This window comes from Melanerpes formicivorus, unplaced genomic scaffold (assembly GCF_026170545.1).
Source record: "Melanerpes formicivorus ecotype bairdi unplaced genomic scaffold, bMelFor1.0.p_v2 SCAF_779, whole genome shotgun sequence".
NCBI lineage: Eukaryota > Metazoa > Chordata > Aves > Piciformes > Picidae > Melanerpes > Melanerpes formicivorus.
Genome location: NW_027143131.1, coordinates 44,815 through 72,575, shown reverse-complemented (window position 1 = coordinate 72,575; position 27,761 = coordinate 44,815). Strand labels below are relative to the sequence as shown.

Below are 27,761 nucleotides of genomic sequence, written 5' to 3'. Positions count from 1 at the left end.
AAGCCAAAAGGATTGAAGGGGGGGGACACACAACCAAAAAGGATGGAAAAAAGCGCCCCAGAAACTGCCCCAAAAGGTGGGAGGAAAGCATCTGAGTGCTGAGAGTCCCCTGAAGGGATCCTGGGCAGGCAGGAGGGAGGGCAGGGATCCCTCTGGAGGCACTGGGGCAGGCTGCAGAGGTGGCCCCAAGCCAACCTCATGAGGGAGGAGATTCTGCTCCACTCTGCTGAGACCACAGCTGGAGCTCTGAGTCCAGGAAGGCTCTGGAGGTGCTGGAAGGTGTCCAGAGCAGGGCCACGAGGAGGAGCAGAGGGCTGGAGCTGCTCTGAGCACAGCCTGAGAGAGTTGGGGTTGTGCAGGCTGGAGAGGAGAAGGCTCCCAGGAGACCTCATGGTGGCCTTCCAGGATCTGCAGGGGGCTGCAAGAAAGCTGGGGAGGGACTTTGAAGGGTGTCAGGGAGGGATAGGACTGGGGGGGACGGATCCAAGCTAGAGGAGGGGAGATTGAGAATGGATGTGAGGAAGTTGTTCCCCATGAGGGTGGTGAGAGCCTGGCACAGGTTGCCCAGGGAGGTGGTGGAAGCCTCATGGCTGGAGGTGCTCAAAGCCAGGCTGGAGGTGGTGTGAGGAGGGCAGGGGGTTGAGGCTGGATGAGCCTTGGGGTCCCTTCCAGCCCTGATACTTCCTTTACCCTGTGGGATTGCAGCAACCTCCAAAACTACATTTGGGAGGGGATGAGGATTTTTGTGTCCCCAAATTGAGGTTTCTGGAGGGGAAAGAGGATTTTTGTGTCCCTAAATTGAGGTTTCTGGAGGGAAAGAGGATTTCTGTGTCCCCAAATTGAGGTTTTGGGATGGAAAGAGGATTTCTGTGTCCCCAAATTGAGGTTTCTGGAGGGGAAAGAGCATTTTTGTGTCCCCAAAAGAAGGTTTTGGGAGGTAAAGAGGATTTTGGTGTCCCCAAATTGAGGTTTCTGGAGGGGAAAGAGGATTTTGGTGTCCCCAAAAGAAGGTTTTGGGAGGTAAAGAGGATTTTTGTGTCCCTAAATTGAGATTTTGGGAGGGGAAAGAGGATTTTCTGTCCCCAAATTGAGATTTTGGGAGGGGAAGGAGGATTTTTTGTGTCCCAACATTGAGGTTTTTGGAGGGGAAAGAGAATTATTGTGCCCCCAAGTTGAGGTTTTTGGAGGGAAAGAGGATTTCTGTGTCCCCAAGTTGAGGTTTTGGGATGGAAAGAGGATTTTTGTGTCCCCAAATTGAGGTTTTCGGAGGGGAAAGAGAATTATTGTGCCCCCAAGTTGAGGTTTTGAGAGGGAAAGAGGGTTTTTGTGTCCCCAAATTGAGGTTTTGGGAGGGAAAGAGGATTTTTGTGTCCCCAAATTGAGGTTTTGGGAGGGGGGAAGAGGATTTTGGTGTCCAAAGTTGAGGTTTTTGGAGGAGAAAGAGGATTTTTGTGTACCAAAGTTGAGGTTTTGGGAGGGGAAGGAGGATTTTTGTGTCCCTAAAAGGAGGTTTTTGGAGGGGAAAGAGGATTTTTGTGTCCCCAAATTGAGGTTTTGGGAGGGAAAGAGGATTTTTGTGTCCCCAAATTGAGGTTTTGGGAGGGGAAAGAGGATTTTGTGTCCCAAAAGTTGAGGTTTTGAGAGGGAAAGAGGATTTTTGTGTCCCAAAGTTGAGGTTTTGGGATGGAAAGAGGATTTCTGTGTCCCAAAGTTGAGGTTTCTGGAGAGAAAAGAGGATTTTTGTGTCCCCAAATGGAGGTTTTTTGGGGGGAAAGAGGATTTTTGTGTCCCCAAAAGAAGGTTTTGGGAGGTAAAGAGGATTTTGGTGTCCCCAAATTGAGGTTTCTGGAGGGGAAAGAGGATTTTGGTGTCCCCAAAAGAAGGTTTTGGGAGGTAAAGAGGATTTTTGTGTCCCAAATTGAGGTTTTGGGAGGGGAAAGAGAATTTTTGTGTCCCTAAATTGAGATTTTGGGAGGGGAAAGAGGATTTTGGTGTCCCCAAAAGAAGGTTTTGGGAGGGGAAAGAGGATTTTTGTGTCCCCAAATTGAGGTTTTTGGAGGGGAAAGAGGATTATCGTGTCCCCAAATAGAGGTTTTGGGATGGAAAGAGGATTTTTGTGTCCCAAAGTTTAGGTTTTGGGAGGGGAAAGAGAATTATTGTGTCCCCAAGTTGAGGTTTCTGGAGGGGAAAGAGGATTTCTGTGTCCCAAAGTTGAGGTTTCTGGAGGGGAAAGACGATTTTGGTGTCCCCAAATTGAGGTTTTGGGAGGGAAAGAGGATTTTTGTGTCCCAAAGTTTAGGTTTTGGGAGGGGAAAGAGAATTATTGTGTCCCCAAGTTGAGGTTTCTGGAGGAGAAAGAGGATTTTTGTGTCCCCAAAAGAAGGTTTTGGGAGGTAAAGAGGATTCTTGTGTCCCTAAATTGAGATTTTTGGGAGGGGAAAGAGGATTTTCTGTCCCCAAATTGAGGTTTTGGGAGGGGAAGGAGGATTTTTGTGTCCCAACATTGAGGTTTTTGGAGGGGAAAGAGAATTATTGTGCCCCCAAGTTGAGGTTTTTGGAGGGAAAGAGGATTTCTGTGTCCCCAAATTGAGGTTTTGGGAAGGGAAAGAGGATTTTTGTGTCCCAAAGTTGAGGTTTTTTGGAGGGAAAAAGGATGTTTGTGTCCCGAAATTGAGGTTTTTGGAGGGGAAAGAGAATTATTGTGCCCCCAAGTTGAGGTTTCTGGAGGGGAAAGAGGATTTTTGTGTCCCCAAATAGAGGTTTTGGGATGGAAAGAGGATTTTGGTGTCCCCAAATAGAGGTTTTGGGAAGGGAAAGAGGATTTTTGTGTCCCAACCTTGGTGTTTTTTGATGGAAGGTTATTTGGTGCTTTTTTAGGCACTGGGAGAAGCTTTTATTGGGGCACTGCTGAGCCTGGGGGCAGCTGGGGCTGAGCCTGGGGTGGAAGCGAAGCAGGAAGGGACTGGAGGGGAAGGAGCTGCCTGCAGCCTCCCCCTGAGGGGCTTGGGGGGGGAACAAACCTGCTGGAACCCTCTGCAAGGGGCAGACTTCTGCGCTGGGGGGTGGGAAGGGAAGTGATTTCGTCTCCAGAATGAGGAGGGGGTGGGGGGGAAGGGGATTTAATCGACGCAAGAAGCGGAGGAGTGCCGCGGGAGGAAGCTGCTGCTTTACCTTCGTCGCCCTGCGCGCCTGCCTCCGCTCCCTCGTTTCCAAACCACCCTTCCACGTCCCCCCCGGAGGCGGGCGGGGACGGGGGGATAGGCACAAAGCCTTTTCCGTCCCGTTTCTCGCCGCTGGAAGCGCCGAGTCCGGAGCTCGGCCAAGGGAAAGCTGCCTGAGGGCTCCGGGCGCGGAGCTGCGAGGGGGGGAAGGGAGCGGGGGAGGCAGCCAGCTCCCCGCGCGTGGGGCAAGCCGGCAGGGGCGGCCGCTGATTGGTCGAGCCCGGCGAAGGCGGGAAAGGGCTCCTGCGGCTTCACGGCCGCCGCCATTTTGGCTCCGCAGGCCCTCAGGCGGCGGCGGCTCCGAGCGGTGGCTCCGAGCGGTGAGTCCCCCCCCCGGCCCCCCGGGGAGTCCTGCTGCCGCCGCCCAGCCGCACCCCCCTCGCCAGGTGAAGAGCCCCCCCTCAAGGGGGCCGGGGTCTGCCCTTTCCTCCCCCCCTTCCCCCCAGCCACACACAGACTCTGCGCCCCTCCGAGGCCTTTGGGGTCTCCACGACAGCCCCTTTAGACCCTTCCAGCATCATTTAGTGCCCATTCTGCCCCCATTTAGTCCAGTTCAGCCCCTTTGGAGCCCTTGCAGCATCATTTAGTGCCCAATCTGCCCCCATTTAGTGCATTTCAGACCTTTTGGAGCCCTTTTAGCATCATTTAGTGCCCAATCTGCCCCCATTTAGTCCATTTCAGCCCCTTTTGGAGTCCTATCAGCATCATTTAGTGCTCCTTCTGTCCCCATTTAGTCCATTTCAGCCCCCTTTGGAGTCTTTTGCCATCATTTAGTGCCCATTCTGCCCCCATTGAGTTTATTTCAGATCCATTTAGAGCCCCTTTAGCATCCTTTAGTGCCCTATTACCCCCCATTTGTGCATTACAGCCCTTTTGGAGCCCTTTCAGCATCCTTTAGTGTCCTTTCTGCCCCCATTTAGTCCATTTCAGCCCCCTTTGGATCCTTTCAGCATCATTTAGTTCCCACTCTCCCCCATATAGTCCATGTAAGCCCCTTTGGAGCCCTTTAAGCCCCTATATATTCCATTTCAGGCCCTTTGGAGCCTTTTTAGCATCATTTACTGCCCTTTCTGCCCCCATTTAGTCAATTTCGGACCCTTTGGATCCCTTGTAGCATCATATAGTGCCCATTCTGCCCCCATTTGTGCATTTCAGCCTCCTTTGGATCCCTTGTAGCATCATTTAGTGCCCATTCTGCCCCCATTTAGTCCAGTTCAGCCCCTTTGGAGCCCTTTTAGAATCATTTGATGCCATTTAGCCCCCATTGACTCCATTTCAGCCCCCTTTGGAGCCCTTTTAGAATCATTTAGTGCCCATTCTGCCCCCATTGAGTTTATTTCAGATCCATTTAGAGCCCCTTTAGCATCCTTTAGTGTCCTTTCTGCCCCCATTTAGTCCATTTCAGCCCCCTTTGGATCCTTTCAGCATCATTTAGTTCCCACTCTCCCCCATATAGTCCATGTAAGCCCCTTTGGAGCCCTTTAAGCCCCTATATATTCCATTTCAGCCTCTTTGGAGCACTTTCAGCATCATTTAGTGCCCAATCTGCCCCCATTTAGTCCATTTCAGCCCCTTTGGAGCCCTTTTCCCATTATTTAGCTCCCATTCTGCCCCCATTTCGTCCATTTCAGCCCCTTTGGAGCCCTTTCAGCATCATTTAGTGCCCATTCTGCCCCCATTTAGTCCATTTCAGCCCCTTTGGAGCCCTTTCAGCATCATTTAGTGCCCATTCTGCCCCAACTGAGTCCATTTTGGATCCATTTAGAGCCGCTTTAGCATCATTTAGTGCCCTATTACCCCCCATTTGTGCATTACAGCCCTTTTGGAGCCCTTTTAGCATCCTTTAGTGTCCTTTCTGCCCCCGTTTAGTCCATTTCAGCCCCCTTTGGATCCTTTCAGCATCATTTAGTTCCCACTCTCCCCCATATAGTCCATGTAAGCCCCTTTGGATCCCTTTAAGCCCCTATATATTCCATTTCAGGCCCTTTGGAGCCTTTGTAGCATAATTTACTACCCTTTCTGCCCCCATTTAGTCCATTTCAGCCCCTTTGGAGCCCTTTTCCCATTAGTTAGCTCCCATTCTGCCCCCATTTCGTCCATTTCAGTCCCTTTGGTGCCCTTTTAGCATAATTTAGTGCCCATTCTGCCCCCATTTAGTCCATTTAACCCTCCTTTGGATCCCTTGTAGCATCATTTAGTGCCCATTCTGCCCCCATTTAGTCTATTTCAGCCTCCTTTGGATCCCTTTCAGCATCATTTAGTGCCCATTCTGCCCCCATTTAGTCCATTTCAGCCCCTTTGGAGCCCTTTTAGCATCATTTAATGCCCATTCTGCCCCAATTGAGTTCATTTCAGATCCATCTAGAGCCCCTTTAGCATCCTTTAGTGCCCTCTTAGCCCCCATTTGTGCATTGGAGCCCTTTCAGCATCCTTTAATGTCCTTTCTGCCCCCATTTAGTCCATTTCAGCCCCCTTCGAATCCTTTCAGCATCATTTGGTTCCCATTCCCCCCATATAGTCCATGTAAGCCCCTTTGGAGCCCTTTAAGCCCCTATATATTCCATTTCAGCCCCTTTGGAGCCCTTTCAGCATTATTTAGTGCCCATTCTGCCCCCATTTAGTCCATTTCAGCCCCTTTGGAACATTTTTAGCGTCATTTACTGCCCTTCCTGCCCCTCTTTAGTCAATTTCAGACCCTTTGTAGTCCTTTTAGCATCATTTGATGCCATTCAGTCCATTTCAGCTCCCTTTGGAGTCCTTTTACCTTCATTTAGTGCCCATTCTGTCCCCATTTAGTCAATTTCAGGCCTTTTGGAGCCCTTTTAGCATCATTTAGTGTCCATTCTGCCCCCATTTATCCATTTCAGCCCCTTTGGAGCCCTTTCAGCATCATTTAGTGCCCATTCTGTCCCCATTTATCCATTTCAGCCCCTTTGGAGCCCTTTCAGCATCATTTAGTGTCCATTCTGTCCCCATTTATCCATTTCAGCCCCTTTGGAGCCCTTTTAGCATCATTTAGAGTCCTTTTAGCCCCCATTTAGTCAATTTCAGCCTATTTGGAGCCTTTTTAGCATAATTTACTGTCCATTCTGCCCCCATTTATCCATTTCAGACCCCTTTGGAGCCCTTTCAGCATCATTTAGTGCCCATTCTGCTACCATTGAGTCCATTTCAGATCCATTTAGAGCCCCTTTAGCATCCTTTAGTGTCCTTTCTGCCCCCATTTAGTCCATTTCAGCCCCCTTCGAATCCTTTCAGCATCATTTGGTTCCCATTCTCCCCCATATAGTCCATGTAAGCCCCTTTGGAGCCCTTTAAGCCCCTATATATTCCATTTCAGCCCATTTGGAGCACTTTTAGCATCATTTCATGCCCATTCTGCCCCCATTTAGTCCATTTCAGACCTTTTGGAGTCCTTTTAGCATCATTTGATGCCATTTAATCCATTTCAGCTCCCTTTGGAGTCCTTTTACCATCATTTAGTGCCCATTCTGTCCCCATTTAGTCAATTTCAGGCCTTTTGGAGCCCTTTTAGCATCATTTAGTGTCCATTCTGCCCCCATTCAGTCAATTTCAGCCCATTTGGAGCCTTTTTAGCATCATTTACTGCCCTTTCTGCCCCCTTTCAGTGCATTTCAGACCCCTTTGGAGCCCTTTCAGCATCATTTAGTGCCCATTCTGCTACCATTGAGTCCATTTCAGATCCATTTAGAGCCCGTTTAGCATCCTTTAGTGCTGATTCTGCCCCCATTTGTGCATTTCAGCCTCCTTTGGATCCCTTGTAGCATCATTTAGTGCCCATTCTGCCCCCATTTAGTCCAGTTCAGCCCCTTTAGAGCCCTTTTAGAATCATTTGATGCCATTTAGCACCCATTGACTCCATTTCATCCCCTTTGGAGCCCTTTCAGCATCATTTATCTCCCATTCTGCCCCCATTGAGTCCATTTCAGCCCCTTTGGAGCCCTTTTTCCAATATTTAGCTCCCATTCTGCCCCCATTTTGTCCATTTCAGCCCCTTTGGATCCCTTGTAGCATCATTTAGTGCCCATTCTGTCCCCATTTATCCATTTCAGCCCCTTTGGATCCCTTGTAGCATCATTTAGTGCCCATTCTGTCCCCATTTATCCATTTCAGCCCCTTTGGAGCCCTTTTATAATAATCTAGTGCCCATTTTGCCCCCATTTAGTCCATTTCAGCCCATTTGGAGCCTTTTTTGCATCATTTACTGCACTTTCTGCCCCATTTATCCATTTCAGCCCCTTTGGAGCCCTTTTAGCATCATTTAGTGCCCATTCTGCCCCCATTTAGTCTATTTCAGCCTCCTTTGGATCCCTTGTAGCATCATTTAGTGCCCATTCTGCCCCCATTTAGTCCATTTCAGCCCCTTTGGAGCCCTTTTCCCATTATTTAGCTCCCATTCTGCCCCCATTTAGTCCATTTCAGCCCCTTTGGAGCCCTTGCAGCATCATTTAGTGCCCATTCTGCCCTCATTTAGTCCATTTCAGCCCCTTTGGAGCCCTTGCAGCATCATTTAGTGCCCATTCTGCCCCAATTGAGTTCATTTCAGATCCATCTAGAGCCCCTTTAGCATCCTTTAGTGCCCTCTTAGCCCCCATTTGTGCATTGGAGCCCTTTCAGCATCCTTTAGTGTCTTTTCTGCCCCCATTTAGTCCATTTCAGCCCCCTTCGAATCCTTTCAGCATCATTTGGTTCCCATTCTCCCCCATATAGTTTATGTAAGCCCCTTTGGAGCCCTTTAAGCCCCTATATATTCCATTTCAGGCCCTTTGGAGCCTTTTTAGCATCATTTACTGCCCTTTCTGCCCCCATTTAGTCCATTTCAGCCCCTTTGGAGCCCTTTTCCCATTATTTAGCTCCCATTCTGGCCCCATTTCGTCCATTTCAGCCCCTTTGGTGCCCTTTTATAATAATCTAGTGCCCATTCTGCCCCCATTTAGTCCATTTCAGCCCCTTAGGAGCCTTTTTAGCATCATTTACTGCACTTTCTGCCCCCATTTATCCATTTCAGCCCCTTTGGAGCCCTTTTTGCATCATTTAGAGTCCTTTTAGCCCCCATTCAGTCAATTTCAGCCCATTTGGAGCCTTTTTAGCATCATTTACTGCCCTTACTGCCCCCTTTTAGTGCATTTCAGCCCCCTTTGGAGCCCTTTCAGCATCATTTAGTGCCCATTCTGCTACCATTGAGTCCATTTCAGATCCATTTAGAGCCCCTTTAGCATCCATCAGTGTCGATTCTGCCCCCATTTGTGCATTTCAGCCTCCTTTGGATCCCTTGTAGCATCATTAAGTGCCCGTTCTGCCAGTGCAGCCCCAGTCTCTCCCAGTCTAGCCCCAGTCTCTCCCAGTCCAGCCCCGGTCTCTACCGGTTCAGCCCCATTCAGCCCCAGTCTCTCCCACTCCAGCACCAGTCTCTGTCAGTCCAGCCCCATTTAGCCCCAGTCTCTCCCAGTCCAGCTCCATCCAGCCCCAGTCTCTCCCAGTGCAGCCCCAGTCTGTCCCAGTCCAGCCCCATCCAGCCCCAGTCTGTCCCAGTCCAGCCCCAGTCTCTCCCAGTCCAGCCCCATTCAGCCCCAGTGTGTCCCAGTCCAGCCCCAGTCTCTCCCGGTTCAGCCCCATCCAGCCCCAGTCTCTCCCAGTCCAGCCCCGGTCTCTCCCAGTCCAGTCCCAATCTGTCCCAGTGAAGCCCCAGTCTGACCCAGTCCAGCCCCTGTCTCTCCCAGTCCAGCCCCATTCAGCCCCAGTCTGTCCCAGTGCAGCCCCAGTCTGTCCCAGTCCAGCCCCTGTCTCTCCCAGTCCAGCCCCATTCAGCCCCAGTCTGTCCCAGTGCAGCCCCAGTCTGTCCCAGTCCGGCCCCAGTCTGTCCCTGTCCAGCCCCAGTCTGTCCCTGTCCGGCCCCAGTCTCTCCCAGTCCAGCCCCAGTCTCTCCCAGTCCAGCCCCAGTCTGTCCCAGCCCAGCCCCATCCAGCCCCAGTCTCTCCCGGTCCAGCCCCAGTCTGTCCCAGCCCAGCCCCATCCAGCCCCAGTCTCTCCCGGTCCAGCCCCAGTCTCTCCCAGTCCAGCCCCAGTCTGTCCCAGTCCAGTCCCATTCAGCCCCAGTGTGTCCCAGTCCAGCCTCATTTCAGCCCAGTCTGCCCCATTCAGTCCCAGTCTCTCCCAGTCCAGCCCCAGTCTCTCCCAGTCCAGCCCCACTCTCTCACGGTTCAGCCCCAGTCTCTCCCAGTCCAGCTCCAGTCTCTCCCAGTCCAGCTCCAGTCTCTCCCAGTGCAGCCCCATTTAGCCCCAGTCTAGCCCCAGTCTCTCCCAGTCCAGCCCCATTCAGCCCCAGTCTATCCCAATCCAGCCCCAGTCTCTCCCAATCCAGCCCCCTTCAGCTCCAGTCTCTCCCAGTCCGGCTCCAGTCTCTCCTAGTCCAGCCCCATTTAGCCCCAGTCCAGCCCCATGCAGCCCCAGTCTGTCCCAGTCCAGCCCCAATCTGTCCCAGTCCAGCCCCAGTCTCTCCCAGTCCAGCCCCTGTCTCTCCCAGTCCAGCCCCAGTCTGTCCCAGTCCAGCCCCTGTCTCTCCCAGTCCAGCCCCAGTCTGTCCCAGTCCAGCCCCTGTCTCTCCCAGTCCAGCCCCATTCAGCCCCAGTCTCTCCCAGTCCAGCCCCAGTCTCTCCCAGTCCAGCCCCAGTCTCTCCCATTCAGCCCCAGTCTCTCCCAGTCCAGCCCCAGTCTCTCCCATTCAGCCCCAGTCTCTCCCAGTCCAGCCCCAGTCTCTCCCAGTCCAGCTCCAGTCTCTCCCAGTCCAGCTCCAGTCTCTCCCAGTCCAGCCCCATTTAGCCCCAGTCCAGCCTCAGTCTCTCCCAGTCCAGCCCCATTTAGCCCCAATCCAGCCCCAGTCTCTCCCAGTCCAGCCCCATTCAGCCCCAGTCTCTCCCAGTCCAGCCCCTGTCTCTCCCAGTCCATCCCCAGTCTGTCCCAGTCCAGCCCCTGTCTCTCCCAGTCCTTCCCCAGTCTGTCCCAGTGCAGCCCTAATCTGTCCCAGTGCAGCCCCAGTCTCTCCCAGTCTAGCCCCAGTCTATCCCAATCCAGCCCCAGTCTCTTCCGGTCCAGCCCCAGTCTCTCCCAGTCCAGCCCCATCCAGCCCCAGTCTCTCCTAGTCCAGCCCTAGTCTGTCCCAGTCCAGCCCCATTCAGCCCCAGTGTATCCCAGTCCAGCCCCAGTCTCTCCCAGTCCAGCCCCAGTCTCTCCCAACCCAGCCCCATTCAGCCCCAGTCTGTCCCAGTGCAGCCCCTGTCTCTCCCAGTCCAGCCCCATTTCAGCCCCAGTCTCTCCCAGTCCAGCCCTGTCTCTCCCAGTCCAGCCCCAGTCTCTCCCAGTCCAGCCCCAGTCTCTCCCAGTCCAGCTCCAGTCTCTCCCAGTCCAGCTCCAGTCTCTCCCAGTCCAGCCCCATTTAGCCCCAGTCTAGCCCCAGTCTCTCCCAGTCCAGCCCCATTCAGCCCCAGTCTCTGCCGGTCCAGCCCCACTCTGTCCCAGTGCAGCCCCAGTCTCTCCCAGTGCAGCCCCAGTCTCTCCCAATCCAGCCCCATTTCAGCCCCAGTCTGCCCCATTTCAGCCCCAGTCTCTCCCAGTCCAGCCCCAGTCTCTCCCGGTTCAGCCTCAGTCTCTCCCAGTCCAGCTCCAGTCTCTCCCAGTCCAGCCCCATTTAGCCCCAGTCTAGCCCCAGTCTCTCCCAGTCCAGCCCCATTCAGCCCCAGTCTATCCCAATCCAGCCCCAGTCTGTCCCAGTGCAGCCCCAGTCTCTCCCAATCCAGCCCCAGTCTCTCCCAGTCCAGCCCCCTTCAGCTCCAGTCTCTCCCAGTCCAGCCCCATTCAGCCCCAGTCTCTCCCAGTGCAGCCCCAGTCTCTCCCAGTCCAGCCCCTGTCTCTCCCAGTGCAGCCCCAGTCTCTCCCAGTCCAGCCCCAGTCTGTCCCAGTGCAGCTCCAGTCTCTCCCAGTCCAGCCCCATTTAGCCCCAGTCCAGCCCCAGTCTCTCCCAGTCCAGCTCCAGTCTCTCCCAGTCCAGCCCCATTCAGCCCCAGTCTGTCCCAGTCCAGCCCCTGTCTCTCCCAGTCCATCCCCAGTCTGTCCCAGTGCAGCCCTAATCTGTCCCAGTCCAGCCCCAGTCTGTCCCAGTCCAGCCCCAGTCTCTCCCCGTCCAGCCCCAGTCTGTCCCAGTCCAGCCCCATTCAGCCCCAGTGTGTCCCAGTCCAGCCCCATTCAGCCCCAGTCTCTCCCAGTCCAGCCCCATTCAGCCCCAGTCTCTCCCAGTCCAGCCCCAGTCTCTCCCAGCCCAGCCCCATTCGGCCCCAGTCTGTCCCAGTGCAGCCCCAGTCTCTCCTGGTCCAGCCCCGGTCTTTCCCGGTTCAGCCCCAGTCTCTCCCAGTCCAGCTCCAGTCTGTCCCAGTCCAGCCCCATTCAGCCCCAGTCTCTCCCAATCCAGCCCCAGTCTCTCCCAGTCCAGCCCTGTCTCTCCCAGTCCAGACCCATTCAGCCCCAGTCTCTCCCAGTCCAGCCCCCTTCAGCCCCAGTCTCTCCCAGTCTAGCCCCAGTTCAGCCCCAGTCTGTCCCAGTCCAGCTCCAGCCTCTCCCAGTCCAGCTCCAGTCTCTCCCAGTCCAGCCCCTGTCTCTCCCAGTCCAGCCCCATTCAGCCCCAGTCTCTCCCAGTCCAGCCCCAGTCTGTCCCAGTGCAGCCCCAGTCTCTCCCAGTCCAGCCCCAGTCTGTCCCAGTCCAGTCCCAGTCTATCCCAATCCAGCCCCAGTCTCTCCCGGTTCAGCCCCTATCTCTCCCAGTCCAGCCCCAGTCTGTCCCAGTGCAGCCCCAGTCTCTCCCAGTCCAGCCCCAGTCTGTCCCAGTCCAGCCCCAGTCTATCCCAATCCAGCCCCAGTCTCTCCCGGTTCAGCCCCTATCTCTCCCAGTCCAGCCCCTGTCTGTCCCAGTGCAGCCCCAGTCTCTCCCAGTGCAGCCCCAGTCTATCCCAGTCCAGCCCCAGTCTCTCCCAGTCCAGCCCCAGTCTCTCCCAGTCCAGCCCCAGTCTCTCCCGGTCCAGCCCCGGTCTCTCCCGGTCCAGCCCCGGTCTCTCCCAGTCCAGCCCCATTTATCCCCAGTTCAGCCCCAGTCTGTCACAGTCCGGCCCCAGTCTGTCCCAGTCCAGCCCGTCTCTCCCAGTCCAGCCCCGGTCTCTCCCGGTCCAGCCCCGGTCTCTCCCAGTCCAGCCCCCTTTGCCCCCCGTTCAGCCCCCCGTAGCCCCCCTCCCGCTCCCCTCTCGCCCCCCCGTGCCCGCCCGCGGCCGCTGCCCGGTCTCCCCCCTCGGGCTGGGGCTGTGCCCGGGCCAGGCTCTGCCCGGGGGCACAGAATGGGAGCCCTGTTCCGGCTCTGAGCCCTCTTTGTGTGCCTATGCCCGGGCGGGGGGGGCGCCGCGGCTGCCACGGCAACGGCCCCCGGGGGCGGCCCTGCCGCTGCCCCTGGGGGTGCCCGGGCACGCCTCGGGGTACCCTCTGGCCACGGGGCCCGCGGGCTCGCCCTGGGGCGGCCCCACTCGCACTGGGGAGCGGGGGGCGGGGGCGATCCCTCCCTGGGTACTCCTCTGGACGCCGGGGGGTGCCCTTCCCACCCTGGGGGGCCCAAATCCCACCCTGGCGTGGCCCCCCCCAGTTCTGGGGGGGTCCAGGATCACCCTGGGGGACCCCAATCCCACTCTGGGATGTTCCCTCCCCCTCCCCCCCGGTACTGGGGGTGTCCAGGATCACCCTTGGGGGGGGCCAGTCCTGCCCTGGAGTGGTCCCCTGGGCACTATGGGGGCATCACCCTGGGGGGCCCCAAAACCCACTCTGGGTTGGCAGATCCCACCCTGGGGTGGCCTTCCGGCACTAGAGGGGTCCCAATCCCACCCTGGGCTGCCCCCCTCCCACCTTAGCGTCCCCCAGTCCCACCCTGGGCTGCCCCCATCCCAATCTAGGCTGCTCCCATCCCATCGTAGGGTCCCCCACTCTCACCCTGGGCTGCCCCAATCCCACTTTAGGGTCCTCCAGTCCCACCCTGGGCTGCTCCCATCCCATCTTAGGGTCCCCCAATCCCACCCTGGGCTGCTCCCATCCCACCCTGGGGCTCCCCCAATCACACCCTGGGCCTCCCCCAATCCCACCCTGGGCTCCCCCCCTCCCACTCTGGGGCTCCCCCAATCCCACCTTGGGCTCCCCCCATCCCACTCTGGGCTGCCCCAATCCCACTCTGGGGCTCCACCAATCCCACGCTGGGGCTGCCCCCAATCTCCTCCTGGGGCTGCCCCCATCCCACCCTGGGCTGCCCCCATCCCACTTTAGGGTCCCCCAATCCCACCCTGGGCTGCCCCTATCCCACCCTGGGCTCCCCCAATCCCACCCTGGGCTGCCCCCCTCCCACCCTGGGGCTCCCCTAATCCCACCCTGGGCTGCCCCCATCCCACTTTAGGGTCCCCCAATCCCACCCTGGGCTGCCCCTATCCCACCCTGGGCTCCCCCAATCCCACCCTGGGCTGCCCCCCTCCCACCCTGGGGCTCCCCTAATCCCACCCTGGGCTGCCCCCATCCCACTCTGGGGCTCCCCTAATCCCACCCTGGGCTGCCCCCCTCCCACCCTGGGGCTCCCCTAATCCCACCCTGGGCTGCCCCCATCCCACCCTGGGCTGCCCCCCTCCCACCCTGGGCTCCCCCAATCCCACCCTGGGCTGCCCCCCTCCCACCCTGGGGCTCCCCCCCTCCCACCCTGGGCTGCCCCCCTCCCACCCTGGGCTCCCCCAATCCCACCCTGGGCTGCCCCCCTCCCACCCTGGGGCTCCCCCAATCCCACCCTGGGCTGCCCCCCTCCCACCTTCGGGTCCCCCCCAGCCCCCCAGGTGCCACTGGGGAGTGGGGGGTGGGAGGTTTTGGGGTGTCCCTCTGCCCCGCTGGGCCCAGTAAACAGCATCCCCTCCCCCCCCAATCCCTTTCCTCCACCGCGGGGCTCCTCCCCCCTGCTCCCCCTCGGCGATTGGCCCAGCCTCGCGCATCTCATTAGCATAAATTAGCCGGGCCGGCAGGTGGGGAGCGGCAGAGGGGACGCAGCAGCCGCCATGCAGCCCCCCCCGCGGCCCCCCCCTGTGCCCTGCGCTGCTGCCGGGGCTGCTGCTGCTGCTCTGGGCCGCAGGACAGGGTAAGGACCCCCCCTCAAATGCCCCCCTCGCCCCCTGCCCATCCCCCCCCAGCCCTCTATTCTCCCCCCCCTCCCCAAATTATGTCCTTCTCCCCCCCCATCCCCACCCCGGCCTCACCCCCCTTTCCCCTTCCCCCGTTTTGGGGCTTTATTGGGGCCCCCCCACCCCCACAAACCCCTCCCCCAGCCTCTGCCGCAGCCCCCCTCCCCCCCCCTCCGAAGGACACCGAGACCCTTCCCCGTGTCCCCTCCCCCCCCGCGCTGTCCCCAACCCTCTCCCCCCCCGCCGGGGGGGCTGCGGATGGTGGGGGGCGGCCGGAGGTGGGGGGGGAAGGGGCATTGGCGGTGTCCCCCTCTCACTGTCCCCATTGGTGGCTTTGTCCTGTGTCCTCCCCCCTCCCCCGCGGCCTGGGGACACCGGGGGAGGGACAAGGGGGACATGGGAGGGGAGGCGACCCCGAGCTGTGTCCCCATGGCCGAGGGGTGACCCTGAGACCTTGGGTGGCCTTGGCATAGCCCCCCCCCCCCCCAGCATGTCAATGTCCCCAGCCTGGGGGTGGCCCTGAGCCCTCTGCTCTCACTGTCACCCCCCCCAGCATCCCAATGTCCCCAGCCTGGGGGGAGGCCCTGAGCCCTCTGCTGTCACTGTCACCCCCCCAGCATGTCAATATCCCCAGCCTGGGGGTGGCCCTGAGCCCTCTGCTGTCACTGTCACCCCCCCAGCATGTCAATATCCCCAGCCTGGGGGTGGCCCTGAGCCCTCTGCTGCCACTGTCACCCCCCCCAGCATGTCAATGTCCCCAGCCTGGGGGTGGCCCTGAGCCCTCTGCTGCCACTGTCACCCCCCCAGCATCCCAATGTCCCCAGCCTGGGGGTGGCCCTGAGCCCTCTGCTGCCACTGTCACCCCCCCAGCATGTCAATGTCCCCAGCCTGGGGGTGGCCCTGAGCCCCTCTGCTGTCACTGTCAACCCCCAGCTTCCCAATGTCCCCAGCCTGGGGGGAGGCCCTGAGCCCTCTGCTGTCACTGTCACCCCCCCAGCATCCCAATGTCCCCAACCTGGGGGTGGCCTTGAGCCCTCTGCTGTCACTGTCACCCCCCCCAGCATGTCAATGTCCCCAACCTGGGGGTGGCCCTGAGCCCTCTGCTGCCACTGTCACCCCCCCAGCATCCCAATGTCCCCAGCCTGGGGGTGGCCCTGAGCCCTCTGCTCTCACTGTCACCCCCCCAGCATCCCAATGTCCCCAACCTGGGGGTGGCCCTGAGCCCTCTGCTGCCACTGTCACCCCCCCAGCATGTCAATGTCCCCAACCTGGGGGTGGCCCTGAGCCCTCTGCTGCCACTGTCACCCCCCCAGCATCCTAATGTCCCCAGCCTGGGGGTGGCCCTGAGCCCTCTGCTCTCACTGTCACCCCCCCAGCATCCCAATGTCCCCAGCCTGGGGGGAGGCCCTGAGCCCCCCCCCAGCATCCCAATGTCCCCAGCCTGGGGGGAGGCCCTGTGTCTTTGGTAGCCCTTGTTCCTCCCTCCTCCTGTCAATGTCCCCCTGTCCTCGTGCTGGTGGCCTCCTGTCCCCTCCCCCTCGTGGGGCTGGTGACATCTTCACCCCTCTGCCAGTGTCCCCTCTCCCCCCGTGTCCTGGTGGTAGTGGGGGCTGGCTGTCCCCTTCCCTCCTCCCATTGTCCCCTCATGTCCCCTCCTTGTCCCCCACTCCTGTTCCCCCTCCTGTCTCTTGTCTGCCGCTCCTGGCCCCCCTCCCTGGCCCCCACCCTTGGCCCCCTCGTGTTCCCTGGCCCCCCTCATGTCCCCTCCTTGTCCCCCACTCCTGTTCCCCCTCCTGTCTCTTGTCTGCCACTCCTGGTCCCCACCCCCGGTCCCACTCGTGTCCCCTGTCCCCCCTCATGTCCTCTCCCTGTCCCCCACCTCTGCCCCCTTTCTGTCCCCTCACTGCCCCTCCTCGTGTCCCCTGTCCCCCCCCCAGCCCCTGCTGTGCCCAGGTTGGTGCCAGGCGCCACCAGGCTGTCCCCAGGCAGTGGCACAGAGAGAGCCTTTGTCACCCCCCCGGGGCTTGGGGGGGGGGGGGGGGGGGCAGGCGCCTCCTCGCCCCCACCCAGCACCCACTGGGGGGGACCTCGGGGCTGGGGCTGAGGGGGGACAGGAACAAGTGTCCCTTGTCCTGTGTCACCTCCGTGGGCAGCAGCATCCCCTGGGGAGCACTGGGAGAGACTGGGAGAGACTGGGAGGGGAGCCGGGGCTGCTGGGAGAGAGGATTTGGGAGTTACTGGGAGGGCGTTTAGGGGCACTGGGAGGTGCTGGTGGGCACTGGGAGTTACTGGGAAGGGATTTAGGGGCACTGGAAGGCACTGGGAGGGCATTTAGGGGCACTGGGAGGCGCTGGTGGGCACTGGGAGTCACTAGGAAGGGACTTAGGGGCACTGGGCTGTGCTGGTGGGCACTGGGAGGGGATTTAGAGGCACTGGTGGGCACTGGGAGGGGATCTGGGGGCAGTGGGAGACATTGGTGGGCCCTGGGAGGGGATCTGGGGGCACTGGTGGGCACTGGGAGGGGCTGTGGGGGCAGTGGGGAGCACTGGTGGGCACTGGGAGGGGCCGTGGGGGCACTGGAGGGGCTGTGGGGGCACTGGAGGGGCCGTGGGGGCAGTGGGGGGGGCCGTGGGGGCACTGGAGGGGCTGTGGGCGCAGCAGCGGGCAGGGGCTGCGGCGGGGCCGGGGGTGACCTTGGCGCGGGGATGCCCTTGGCAGCGGCCGGGACGCTGCGGTCGCCCTGGTGACCCCCGGGGGGTGCCGCTGCCGCCGCCGGAACCGGGATGAACCTCCCCGGGGCTCACTTGGTCACCTGCCCCTCCCCCTCCCTCCCTCCCTCGTGTCACATTTCCCCCCCCCATCCCGTGCCATCCCCTCCCCCCCCCCCCGCTGTCAGGGCAATCGGAGGAGGGGGAGGGAGGGAGGGAGGGGAAGGGGGGGGGGAATACCCGCGGCTGTGACGTCATCACTGTCCCCAGGCGGGGGGGGGGGGGGAGTGGGTAGGGAGTTCCCGGGGGGTGTCCCCGGGCGGGGGCACCGCGGTCGGGGGTCCCCTGCCTCCCAGTACTGCCAGTGAGGCTGTGCCTGACCCCCAGTGCTCCCAGTGAGGCTGTCCCTACCCCCCAGTGCTCCCAGTGAGGCTGTGCCTGGCTACCAGTGCTCCCAGTGAGGCTGTCCCTACCCCCCAGTGCTCCCAGTGAGGCTGTGCCTGACCCCCAGTGCTCCCAGTGAGGCTGTGCCTGCTCCCAGTGCTCCCAGTGAGGCTGTGCCTGGCCCCAAGTGAGGCTGTGCCTGGCCCCCAGTGAGGCTGTGCCTGGCTCCCAGTGCTCCCAGTGATGTTATCCCTGCCCCCCAGTGCTCCCAGTGAGGCTGTGCCTGCCCCCCAGTGCTCCCAGTGAGGCTGTGCCTGGCTCCCAGTGCTCCCAGTGAGGCTGTTGCTGTCCCCCCAGTGCTCCCAGTGAGGCTGTGCCTGACCCCCAGTGCTCCCAGTGAGGCTGTGCCTGGCTCCCAGTGCTCCCAGTGAGGCTGTCCCTGTCCCCCCAGTGCTCCCAGTGAGGCTGTGCCTGACCCCCAGTGCTCCCAGTGAGGCTGTGCCTGGCTCCCAGTGAGGCTGTCCCTGCCCCCCAGTGCTCCCAGTGAGGCTGTGCCTGACCCCCAGTGCTCCCAGTGAGGCTGTGCCTGCTCCCAGTGCTCCCAGTGAGGCTGTCCCTGGCTCCCAGTGCTCCCAGTGAGGCTGTGCCTGCCCCCAGTGCTCCCAGTGAGGCTGTGCCTGACCCCAGTGAGGCTGTGCCACCTCCCAGTGCTCCCAGTGAGGCTGTCCCTGTCCCCCCAGTGCTCCCAATGAGGCTGTGCCTGGCTCCCAGTGCTCCCAGTGAGGCTGTCGCTGTCCCCCCAGTGCTCCCAGTGAGGCTGTCCCTGACCCCCAGTGCTCCCAGTGAGGCTGTGCCTGCTCCCAGTGCTCCCAGTGAGGTTGTGCCTGCTCCCAGTGCTCCCAGTGAGGCTGTCCCTGGCTCCCAGTGAGGCTGTGCCTGTCCCCCAGTGCTCCCAGTAAGGCTGTGCCTGACCCCCAGTGCTCCCAGTGAGGCTGTGCCTGGCTCCCAGTGCTCCCAGTGAGGCTGTGCCTGCCCCCCAGTGCTCCCAGTGAGGCTGTGCCTGGCTCCCAGTGCTCCCAGTGAGGCTGTCCCTGCCCCCCAGTGCTCCTAGTGAGACTGTCCCTGCCCCCCAGTGCTCCCAGTGAGGCTGTGCCTGCCCCCCAGTGCTCCCAGTGAGGCTGTGCCTGGCTCCCAGTGCTCCCAGTGAGGCTGTGCCTGCCCCCCAGTGCTCCCACTGAGGCTATGCTTGGCTCCTAATGCTCCCAGTGAGGCTGTGCCTGGCTCCCAGTGCTCCCAGTGAGTCTGTGCCAGCTCCCAGTGCTCCCAGTGATGCTGTCCCTGCCCCCCAGTGCTCCCAGTGAGACTGTGCCTGCCCCCCAGTGCTCCCAGTGAGGCTGTGCCTGCCCCCCAGTGCTCCCAGTGCCCCCTAGTGGGTGCCAGTGGCCTGTGTTTCCCCCCACGGTGGGCACAGGAGGTGGCAGCAGCGAATGTGGTGGTTTCTGGGGGGGGGGGGGGGCACAGCAGAGCCCCCCCAGTGCCCCCCAGTGCCCCTGAGCCCCCCCCAGTGGGTGCCAGCGGGCTGTGTGTCCCGGCAGGGTGGGCACAGGAGGTGGCAGCAGAGAACGTGACGGTGCTGGAGGGGGGCACGGCGGAGATCACCTGCCACCTGCACCAGTACGACGGCTCCATCGTCGTCATCCAGAACCCTGCCCGCCAGACCCTCTTCTTCAACGGCACCAGGGGTGACTGCGGGGCGCTGCCAGGCCACTAGGGGGTGCTAGAGCCCAGTGGGAGGGCAGTAGAGGGCATTGGGAGGGCAGAAGTGGGTACTTGGGGGGCACTAGGGGGCACTGGGAGGGCACTAGGGGATGCTAGAGCCCAGTGGGAGGGCAGTAGAGGGCATTGGGAGGGCAGGTGGGGGCGTTTGGGGGGCACTAGAGGGTGCTGGTGGCCACGGGGGGGGGAGGCACTGAAGGGCACTAGGGAGTGCTGGGACTGGGGGGCACTGGGAGGGCACTGAGGGGTGCTGGGCCTGGGAGGGCACTGGGAGGGCACTAGGAGGCGCTGGGCCTGGGGGGCACTGGGAGGGCAGTAGGGGGTGCTGGGCCTGGGGGGCACTGGGAGAGCACTAGGGAGTGCTGGGACTGGGAGGGCACTGGGAGGGCACTAGGAGGCGCTGGGCCTGGGGGGCACTGGGAGGGCACTAGGGGGTGCTGGGCCTGGGGGGTACTGGGAGGGCACTGAGGGGCACTGGAAAGGCACTAGGGAGCACCAGGGGCCAGTGGGAGGGCAGTAGAGGGCAGTGGGAGGGCAGGAGGGGGCGCATGGAGGGCACTGTGAGTGCCAGTGGGTGTCTGTAGAGCTCTGTGGGTGCCAGTGGGGCTCTGTGGGTGGCAGTTGGGCTCTGTAGGGTGCCAGTGGGGCTCTGGGTGCCAGTTGGGTGCCAGTTGGGCTCTGTAGGGTGCCAGTGGGGTTCAGTGAGTGGCTGTAGGACTCTGTGGGTGGCAGTGGGGCTCTGTGGGTGGCAGTGGGTGCCTGTAGGGCTCTGTGGGTGCCAGTGGGGCTCTGTGGGTGGCAGTGTGTGGCTGCAGGGCTCTGTGGGTGCCAGTGGGGCTCTATGGGTGGCAGTGGGGCTCTGTGGGTGGCAGTAGGGCTCTGTGGGTGCCAGTGGGGCTCTGTGGGTGGCAGTGGGTGTCTGTAGGGCTCTATGGGTGGCAGTGGGGCTCTGTGGGTGGCAGTAGGGCTCTGTGGGTGCCAGTGGGGCTCTGTGGGTGGCAGTGTGTGGCTGTAAGGCTCTGTGGGTGCCAGTGGGGCTCTGTGGGTGGCAGTGGGGCTCTGTGGGTGGCAGTAGGGCTCTGTGGGTGCCAGTGGGGCTCTGTGGGTGGCAGTGGGTGTCTGTAGGGCTCTATGGGTGGCAGTGGGGCTCTGTGGGTGGCAGTGGGGCTCTGTGGGTGGCAGTGTGTGGCTGTAGGGCTCTGTGGGTGCCAGTGGGGCTCCGCAGGGCTCTGTGGGTGCCCCCGTGCCCGCGGTGACCCTGCTGCCCCCGTGGCCAGCGCTCAAGGATGAGCGGTTCCAGCTGGCGGAGTTCAGCCGGCGGCGAGTGCGGCTGCGCCTGGCCGGGGCGCGGCTGGAGGACGAGGGAGGCTACTTCTGCCAGCTCTACGCCGACGACACTCACCACCAGATCGCCACCCTCACCGTCCTGGGTACCCGGCCCGCCCCCGCCGCCCGCACCGGGCACGGCGCGGGGCACAGGCGTGGCGGGGGCGCGCCGGCAGCTCTGCCTCTGCCGCCCGTGGGGCAGCAAGGAGCGGGGCGAGGAGTGCCGGGAGACACCTGGGGACACTCGAGGGACAGTTGGGGACACCGGGGAGGGCCTGGGGACGCTCGGACGTGGAGGAAGCTCCCGGCAGCTCCTGCCCTGCCACCCTCCAGGCCACTCTTGGGGACAGCTGGGGACAGCTGGGGCAGGGTCCCGGGGGTCTCTCGGGGATATCTCAGGGTTGTCCTGGGGGTGTCCCGGGGGGGTGTCCCGGGGGTCTCTCGGGGATATCTCAGGGTTGTCCTGGGGGTGTCCCGGGGGGGTGTCCCCGAGGGGCTCCGAGAGGTGTGCCGGGGGTGCCATGGGCGCCGTGTCCCCGCAGTGCCCCCGGAGGCGCCGGTGGTCGAGGCCGGGGCGGTGGCCGTGGAGGGGGCGGAGCTGGAGCTCAGCTGCCTCGTGCCGCGCGCGCGGCCCCCGGCGACCCTGCGCTGGTTCCGCGACCGCCGCGAGCTGCCCGGTGACCGCGGGGGGGGGGGAGGGGAGGGCGCTGGGGTCATGGGGGGACTGGGGGCTATGAGAGCATGGGGGGGAGGGGGAGCTGGGGGCTATGGGAGCGTGGGGTCATGGGGGGAGGGGGGGCTGGGGGCTATGGGAGCGTGGGGTCATGGGGGGAGGGGGAGCTGGGGGCTATGGGAGTGTGGGGGGGGAGGGGGAGCTGGGGGCTATGGGAGTGTGGGGTCATGGGGGACGGGGGGTGGGGGCTATGGGAGTGGGTGGGGAGGGGGAGCTGGGGGCTATGGGAGTGTGGGGTCATGGGGGGACACATTGTGGGGGTTGGGGGCATGGAGGTTAAGGGGGGGATATTGGGGGGTGGGGGGAATTATGGGGGGGGCATGGTAGGCAGGGGTGGGGACGGAGGGGGTTGGGGACATGGGGGGATGGGGGCAGGGAGGGTGGGAGGCATGCAGGGTGTGGGGGCATGGGGATTGGGGGATGGGGGTTTGGGGGCATGGGGGGCAGGAGGGGGATGGGCGCATGTTGGAGGTGAGGCCATGGGGACCCTGGGGAGCCGGTGGTGGTCCTGGGGGCGGTTACTGACTGTGCTGTCTCCGGTGTGCCTGTCCCCCTCTGTGCCTCCCTTCCCCCTCCATGTCCCCATCCCCCTTGCCCTCCCCTGCCCCCTCTGCCTCCCGTTCCCCCCCGCTGCCCCCCATGCCACCTGTGTCCCCGTCCCCCCTCCCGCGCGCCGGCGCCCAGGCGCCAGCAGCCAGCGGCAGCAGGGGAAGGTGTTCCGGCAGCTGAGCCGCCTGCGGCTGCGAGTGGAGCGCAGGGACCACGGCGCCATCGTCACCTGCGAGGCCACGCACCCGGCGCTGGCCCGCGGGCAGAGCCGGCAGACGCAGTACACCCTGGACGTGCAGTGTGAGGCGCGGGCGGGGCTGCGCGCAGGGGGAGGGACCGGGAGCAGACGGGGCGGGGGTCCCAGGGGTCCCCGGGGAGGGATGCCAGCTGTGTCCCCTACCCCCAGACGCCCCCACGGCTCGGATCCAGCCCTCGCAGAGCGTCCTGCGGGAGGGAGACACGTTGGTGCTCACCTGCGCCGTCAGCGGCAACCCGCGGTACTGCAGGCACCGGGAAGGACGGGAAGGGATTGGGATGGGATTGGAGGGGATGGGGGGAGACTGAGATGGGGGCTGGGAGGCACTGGGATGGGACTGGGATGGGACTGGAGGGGACTGAGAGAGGCTGGGAGGAACTGTGAAGGGATTGGGAGAAGATTGGAATGGGACTGGGAGGAACTGGGAGGGATTGGAGAGGATGGAGGGAGACTGGGAGAGGACTGGGAGGGATTGGGATGGGATTGGAAGGGACTGAAGGAGACTGGGAGGCACTGGGAGGGTGCTGGGGAGGACTGGGATGGGACTGGGAGGGATTGGAGAGGATGGAGGGAGACTGAAGGGGGCTGGCATGGGATTGAGAGGGGCTGGGAGGGGACTGGGAGGGAGGTACCCAGAGGGGGCCCTGGGGTGCCAGGGAGGTGACCCCGGGGCTCCCCCCCAGGCCCACAGACATCGCCTGGAGCCGAGGCAACGACTCGCTGCCGGCCAGGGCCCGGGCGGAGGGCGAGGTCCTGACCCTGCCCGGCCTGGGGCCCCAGGACAATGGAACCTACAGCTGCCAGGCCTGGAACCCCCACGGCAGGGCCTCCGACCACTACGTGCTGGTGGTGTATGGTCAGTGTGCCCCACGACGCCCCCTGCTGACCCACGGCTGCCCCATAGCCACCCATACCCACCCAAGGCTGCCTCATAGTGATCCATATTCACCCACGGCTGCCCCATAGCCACCCATACACACCCACAGCTGCCCCATAGTGACCCATACCCACCCCCAGCTGCCCCATAGCCACCCATACCCACCCCCAGCTGCCCCATAGCCACCCATACCCATCCACAGACTGCCCTATAGCCATCCATACCCACCCCCAGCTGCCCTATAGCCACCCATACCCACCCACAGACTGCCCTATAGCCACCCATACCCACCCACAGCTGCCCCATAGCCACCCATACCCACCCACAGACTGCCCTATAGCCATCCATACCCACCCCCAGCTGCCCCATAGCCACCCATACCCACCCACACCCACCCACAGACTGCCCTATAGCCATCCATACCCACCCCCAGCTGCCCTATAGCCACCCATACCCACTCACAGACTGCCCTATAGCCACCCATACCCACCCCCAGCTGCCCCATAGCCACCCATACCCATCCACAGACTGCCCTATAGCCATCCATACCCACCCACAGCTGCCCCATAGCAACCCATACCCACCCACAGCTGCTCCATAGCCACCCATACCCACCCACAGCTGCCCCATAGTGACCCGTACCCACCCACAGCTGCCCCATAGCCACCCATACCCACCCACAGCTGCCCCATAGCCACTCATACCCACCCCCAGCTGTCCCATAGCCACCCCTACCCACCCCCAGCTGCCCCATAGCCACCCATACCCACCCACAGCCTGCCCCATAGCCACCCATACCCACCCACAGCTGCCCCATAGTGACCCATACCCACCCCCAGCTGCCCCATAGCCACCTGTACCCACCCACAGCTGCCCCATAGTGACCCATACCCACCGCCAGCTGCCCCATAGCCACCCGTACCCACCCACAGCTGCCCCATAGTGACCTATACCCACCCCCAGTTGCCTCATCATGACCCATATGCACCCACAGCTGCCCCACAGTGATCCACAGCAACCCATAGCTGCCCTACAGCTGCCCCTTAGTAGTCCATAGCTGCCCCATAGTGATCTATAGTGATCCATAGCAATCCATAGCTGCCCCATAGCAATTCAGTGACCCATAACTGCCCCCCAGTGCCCCATAGCTGACCTATAGGAAATTACAGTGCCCCATAGCTGCCCTACATCTGCCCCGTAGCCACCTCTGGAGTCCCAGGTGCTTACAGCTGCCAGGCCTGGGACCCCCAGGGCAGGGCCTCCAACTGCTATGCACAGGTGGTGTATGGTCAGTGTGCCCTACTGCGCCCCCTGCTGCCCCACAGCTGCCCCACAGAGCTCTATAATGCCCAGAGAGACACATAGGGACCCATAACTGACCCCACTGCAATCCCCTCCTGCCCCACATCCTGCCCCTCACCTGCCCCACATCTCTCCACGTCCTGCCCCCCCTGCAGACCCGGGGGCGGTGGTGGCCGCGCAGCGAGCCCTGCCCTACGCCATCGTGGGAGGCATCCTGGCCCTCTTGGTCTTCCTCCTGCTCCTTCTGCTGGCCGCCATGGTCTGGTGCTCCATCCGCCAGAAAGGTGGGCGTGGCCGCCGGGGGGGGACCTTGGGTGCAGGCATTTTGGGTGGCAGTGCCAGGGGAGGAGCTTCCCGAGGGGCACTTCTGGGGGCACTTCCCAAGAGGTGGAGCATGATGAGATGGGGAGGGGCTTCTGGGGGAGGGACTTCCGGGGGCGTGGCTTCTACCGGGCGGGGGGGCGGGGCTTTGTGGAGGCGTGGCTCCATGTCGGGGGGGGGGGGTGTTGGGGAGGGGTGTGGCTCCCAAGGGGCGTGGTATGAGGGCGGGTGGGCTGTTGGGGGCGTGGCACCGGTGTGGGTGGGATTCGAGTGGGTGGAGTCATTATTGAGGGGGGTGGGGCTTGTGGGTGGGGGTCATGGCCAGCAGCACCCCGCCCTTGGCTGTGATTGGAGGCTAGGATGTGGTAGGCAGGGGCTGGGGGGGAGGGGGCGTGGTCCGACTCGAGGGGGCGGGGCCAAGAGGCTTGGGGCATGGCCAAGGAGGCTCTGATGGTGCCAGGGAGGGGAAGGGGCTGACTGCAAGGGGTGGGGTGTGGCTGGGAGAGGCGTGGCCGGGGTGGGGGGGGCGTGGCCTGACGCTGATTGGCTCCTGCAGGCTCCTACCTGACCCACGAGGCCAGCGGCCTGGAGGAGCACGGGGAGGCCAGGGAGGCCTTCCTGGGGGGGGAGGCTGCCAAGCGCAAAGAGGAGTTCTTCATCTGACTGGGGGCATGGGGAGGGCACTGGGAGGGAGCTGGGAGAGGACTGGGGGCACAGGGAGAGGACTGGGGGCAGGGGGAGGGCACTGGGAGGGCACTGGGGGCACAGGGAGGGCACTGGGAGAGGACTGGGGGCACAGGGAGAGGACTGGGGGCACGGGGAGGGCACTGGGAGGGCACTGGGGGCACGGGGAGGGCACTGGGATAGGACTGGGGATGCTTGGAGAGGGTCTGGGGGCACGGGGAGGGCACTGCAGGGACAGGAGGACACTGGGGGGGGGACAAGGGACACAGGGGACAAGAGAGGAGGACACTGGGTGGTCTGGGAGAGGGGGCTGGGGACACTAGGGGGGACAAGGGACACTGGGGACACTTGGGGGGAGGACTGGGGACACCTGTTGGGGGGCAAGGGAGAGTGGGGACAGGACAGGACAGTGGGAGGGGCACTGGGGACAGCTGGGGGGGAGAAGAGGACACTGGGGACAGTGGGAGGGGACACCTGGGGGGGACAATGGGGACAGGTTGGGGACACCTGGGGGGGACTGGGGGGAGGGGACTTGGGGACAGCAGGAGAGCAGGGCAGGGGGGAGGGGACACAGGGGACAGCACAGGCGGGGGGGGGCAGGGGGACAAGGGGGTGGGGCCAGAGGGCCGCCGGGGGAGGGGACAGCGTGGGGTGGAGGGACTGGGGGCTGCGGCGGGAAAGGGGCCAAGCCCCACCCTCAGCCCCGCAAGCCACGCCCAGCACCCCGCAAACCACGCCCCTTACCCCAAGCCCTGAGGGGGCAGGGCCCACCGCCCTGGTGCCCCCCCTCCCCCCTCGAAGCTCAAAGCCATTGGATGGGGGGAGGGAGGGGGAGGGCGTGTCCCGGGGGGGGTGGGGAGGCGGGGCGGGGGGGGCGTTATGAATAATGTACGAAGGGGGCGTGGCCCGGGGGCGTGGCCCCGCCTCCCCGCGCGGGTGTGTCTGTAAATAGGTCCCTTTTGAACACCTTTGATACGCAATAAAGCCCCGGTTCGTAGCCCGGCTGCCGCGGGGGGCGCTGTGGGGCGGCCACGCCACGGGCACGGGCCGCTGGGGGGCGCCCTGGGGGCACGGCGAGCCACTGGGGGGTCACTGGCAGCCACTGTGGGGACACTGGCAGGCACTGTGGGGACACTGGGAGGCACTGTGGGGACACTGGAACACACTGGGAGACCTCCCTCTCTCCCCCCGCTCCCCCGGCCCGGCCTGGCTCTGAGCAGCACCACTGCTGCCCGCTCGCCTTGGAGGCTGCCGGCTCCACCCCATGCCACACCCTGAGCCCCGCCCGGCCCCACCCAGGCCCTTGGCACTGCAATATGCACCGTGCCCAGGGGAGGAGCTTTAAGGGGGGGGGGGGGGGCCTATGGTGGGGCGGGGCTGAGGGAGGGACACGAGGCCTAGGGTGGAACCGGGACTGAAAGCTGAGGGCTGTGCCCGGAAATCAGGCCACGCCCTTGAGTGGGGACACACCCCCCCCACAAGGATGCCACGCCCTGAAATAGGCCACACCCTGGAGTGCGGATATACCCTGATGAGGCCACACCCTGAAACTGGACACGCCCTAAGGTAGCAACGCTCCGACGACACACCCAGGAAAATTAGACCATGCCCCAAAACAGACCTTAAAGGGGGGGGAGGACACACACCATAAAAGGAGGCTGTGGCCTAAAGGGAGACCACGCCCCCTTAATATGAAGACACACCCAATATTCAGGCCACGCCCTGAACTGGTGCCATACCCTGACAAGGCCATGCGCCCAAGTCAGGCCACGCCCAGAAATAGGCCACAGCCTGAAGTGGGGACATGCCCCAAAAGGAGGCAACCACCCAATAAGGCCACACCGTAACGCTTAAGCCACGCCCCCAAATTAGACCATGCCCCAAAGGAGGGACAGGCCCTAAAAGGAGGCCACACCCCAATGTAACCACACCTTAAAAATCAGGCCACGCCCTAAATTGGGACACACCCTGAAAAAGTAGGCCACCCCCCACCAGGCCACGCCCTTGAAAGTGAGCCACGCCCCCAAATACAGGACCACACCCTGATGAAGGGAGAGGCCCTAGAAGGCTGCACCCAGAGCAAGTAACACCCTGAAGCAGAGCCACGCCCCCAAAAGGATTGGCCACGCCTTTGGAGCTGGGATAGGCCTAAAGATGGAGCCATGCCCTAAAGTTAGCCCCACCCACCCAAGTGGGGCCAGGCCCTAGAAGAGGCCACACCCGGCAGGGGAGCCACAGCCCAAACCAGGAAGCAGCCAATCAATAGCAAGGCCACAGCTGATTGGTTCCTTTGGGAAGCCCCCCAGAGTGGGAGAGGGGGGCAGGCTCTCCCCCAGCCAATAAGCAACCTCCATAGGATCTCTCCTCCCACT

The 27,761-nt window shown here is 62.3% G+C and overlaps 1 protein-coding gene across 1 annotated transcript; it reads left to right on the top strand.

The window, feature by feature from the left end:
• The first annotated feature begins 42 nt into the window (after window positions 1–42).
• On the top strand, window positions 43–25,589 carry CADM4 (cell adhesion molecule 4). Its single transcript, XM_068170897.1, has 11 exons — window positions 43–76; window positions 3,502–3,541; window positions 14,318–14,430; window positions 19,161–19,307; window positions 20,619–20,771; window positions 21,210–21,344; window positions 22,085–22,249; window positions 22,356–22,446; window positions 22,889–23,061; window positions 24,540–24,668; window positions 25,262–25,589. The coding sequence occupies exons 1-11, from the start codon at window positions 43–45 to the stop codon at window positions 25,366–25,368; spliced, it is 1,287 nt and encodes a 428-aa protein (XP_068026998.1). The 3' UTR covers window positions 25,369–25,589.
• The last annotated feature ends 2,172 nt before the right edge of the window (window positions 25,590–27,761 follow it).

Excerpts from the sequence above, each read along its gene's own strand:
- CADM4 (XM_068170897.1), top strand. The coding sequence starts at position 43 with ATGGAAAAAAGCGCCCCAGAAACTGCCCCAAAAG. Across the intron at positions 19,308-20,618 it reads CTTCTTCAACGGCACCAGGG|CGCTCAAGGATGAGCGGTTC; the intron begins GTGACTGCGGGG and ends CCCCGTGGCCAG. Across the intron at positions 22,447-22,888 it reads GCCGTCAGCGGCAACCCGCG|GCCCACAGACATCGCCTGGA; the intron begins GTACTGCAGGCA and ends GCTCCCCCCCAG.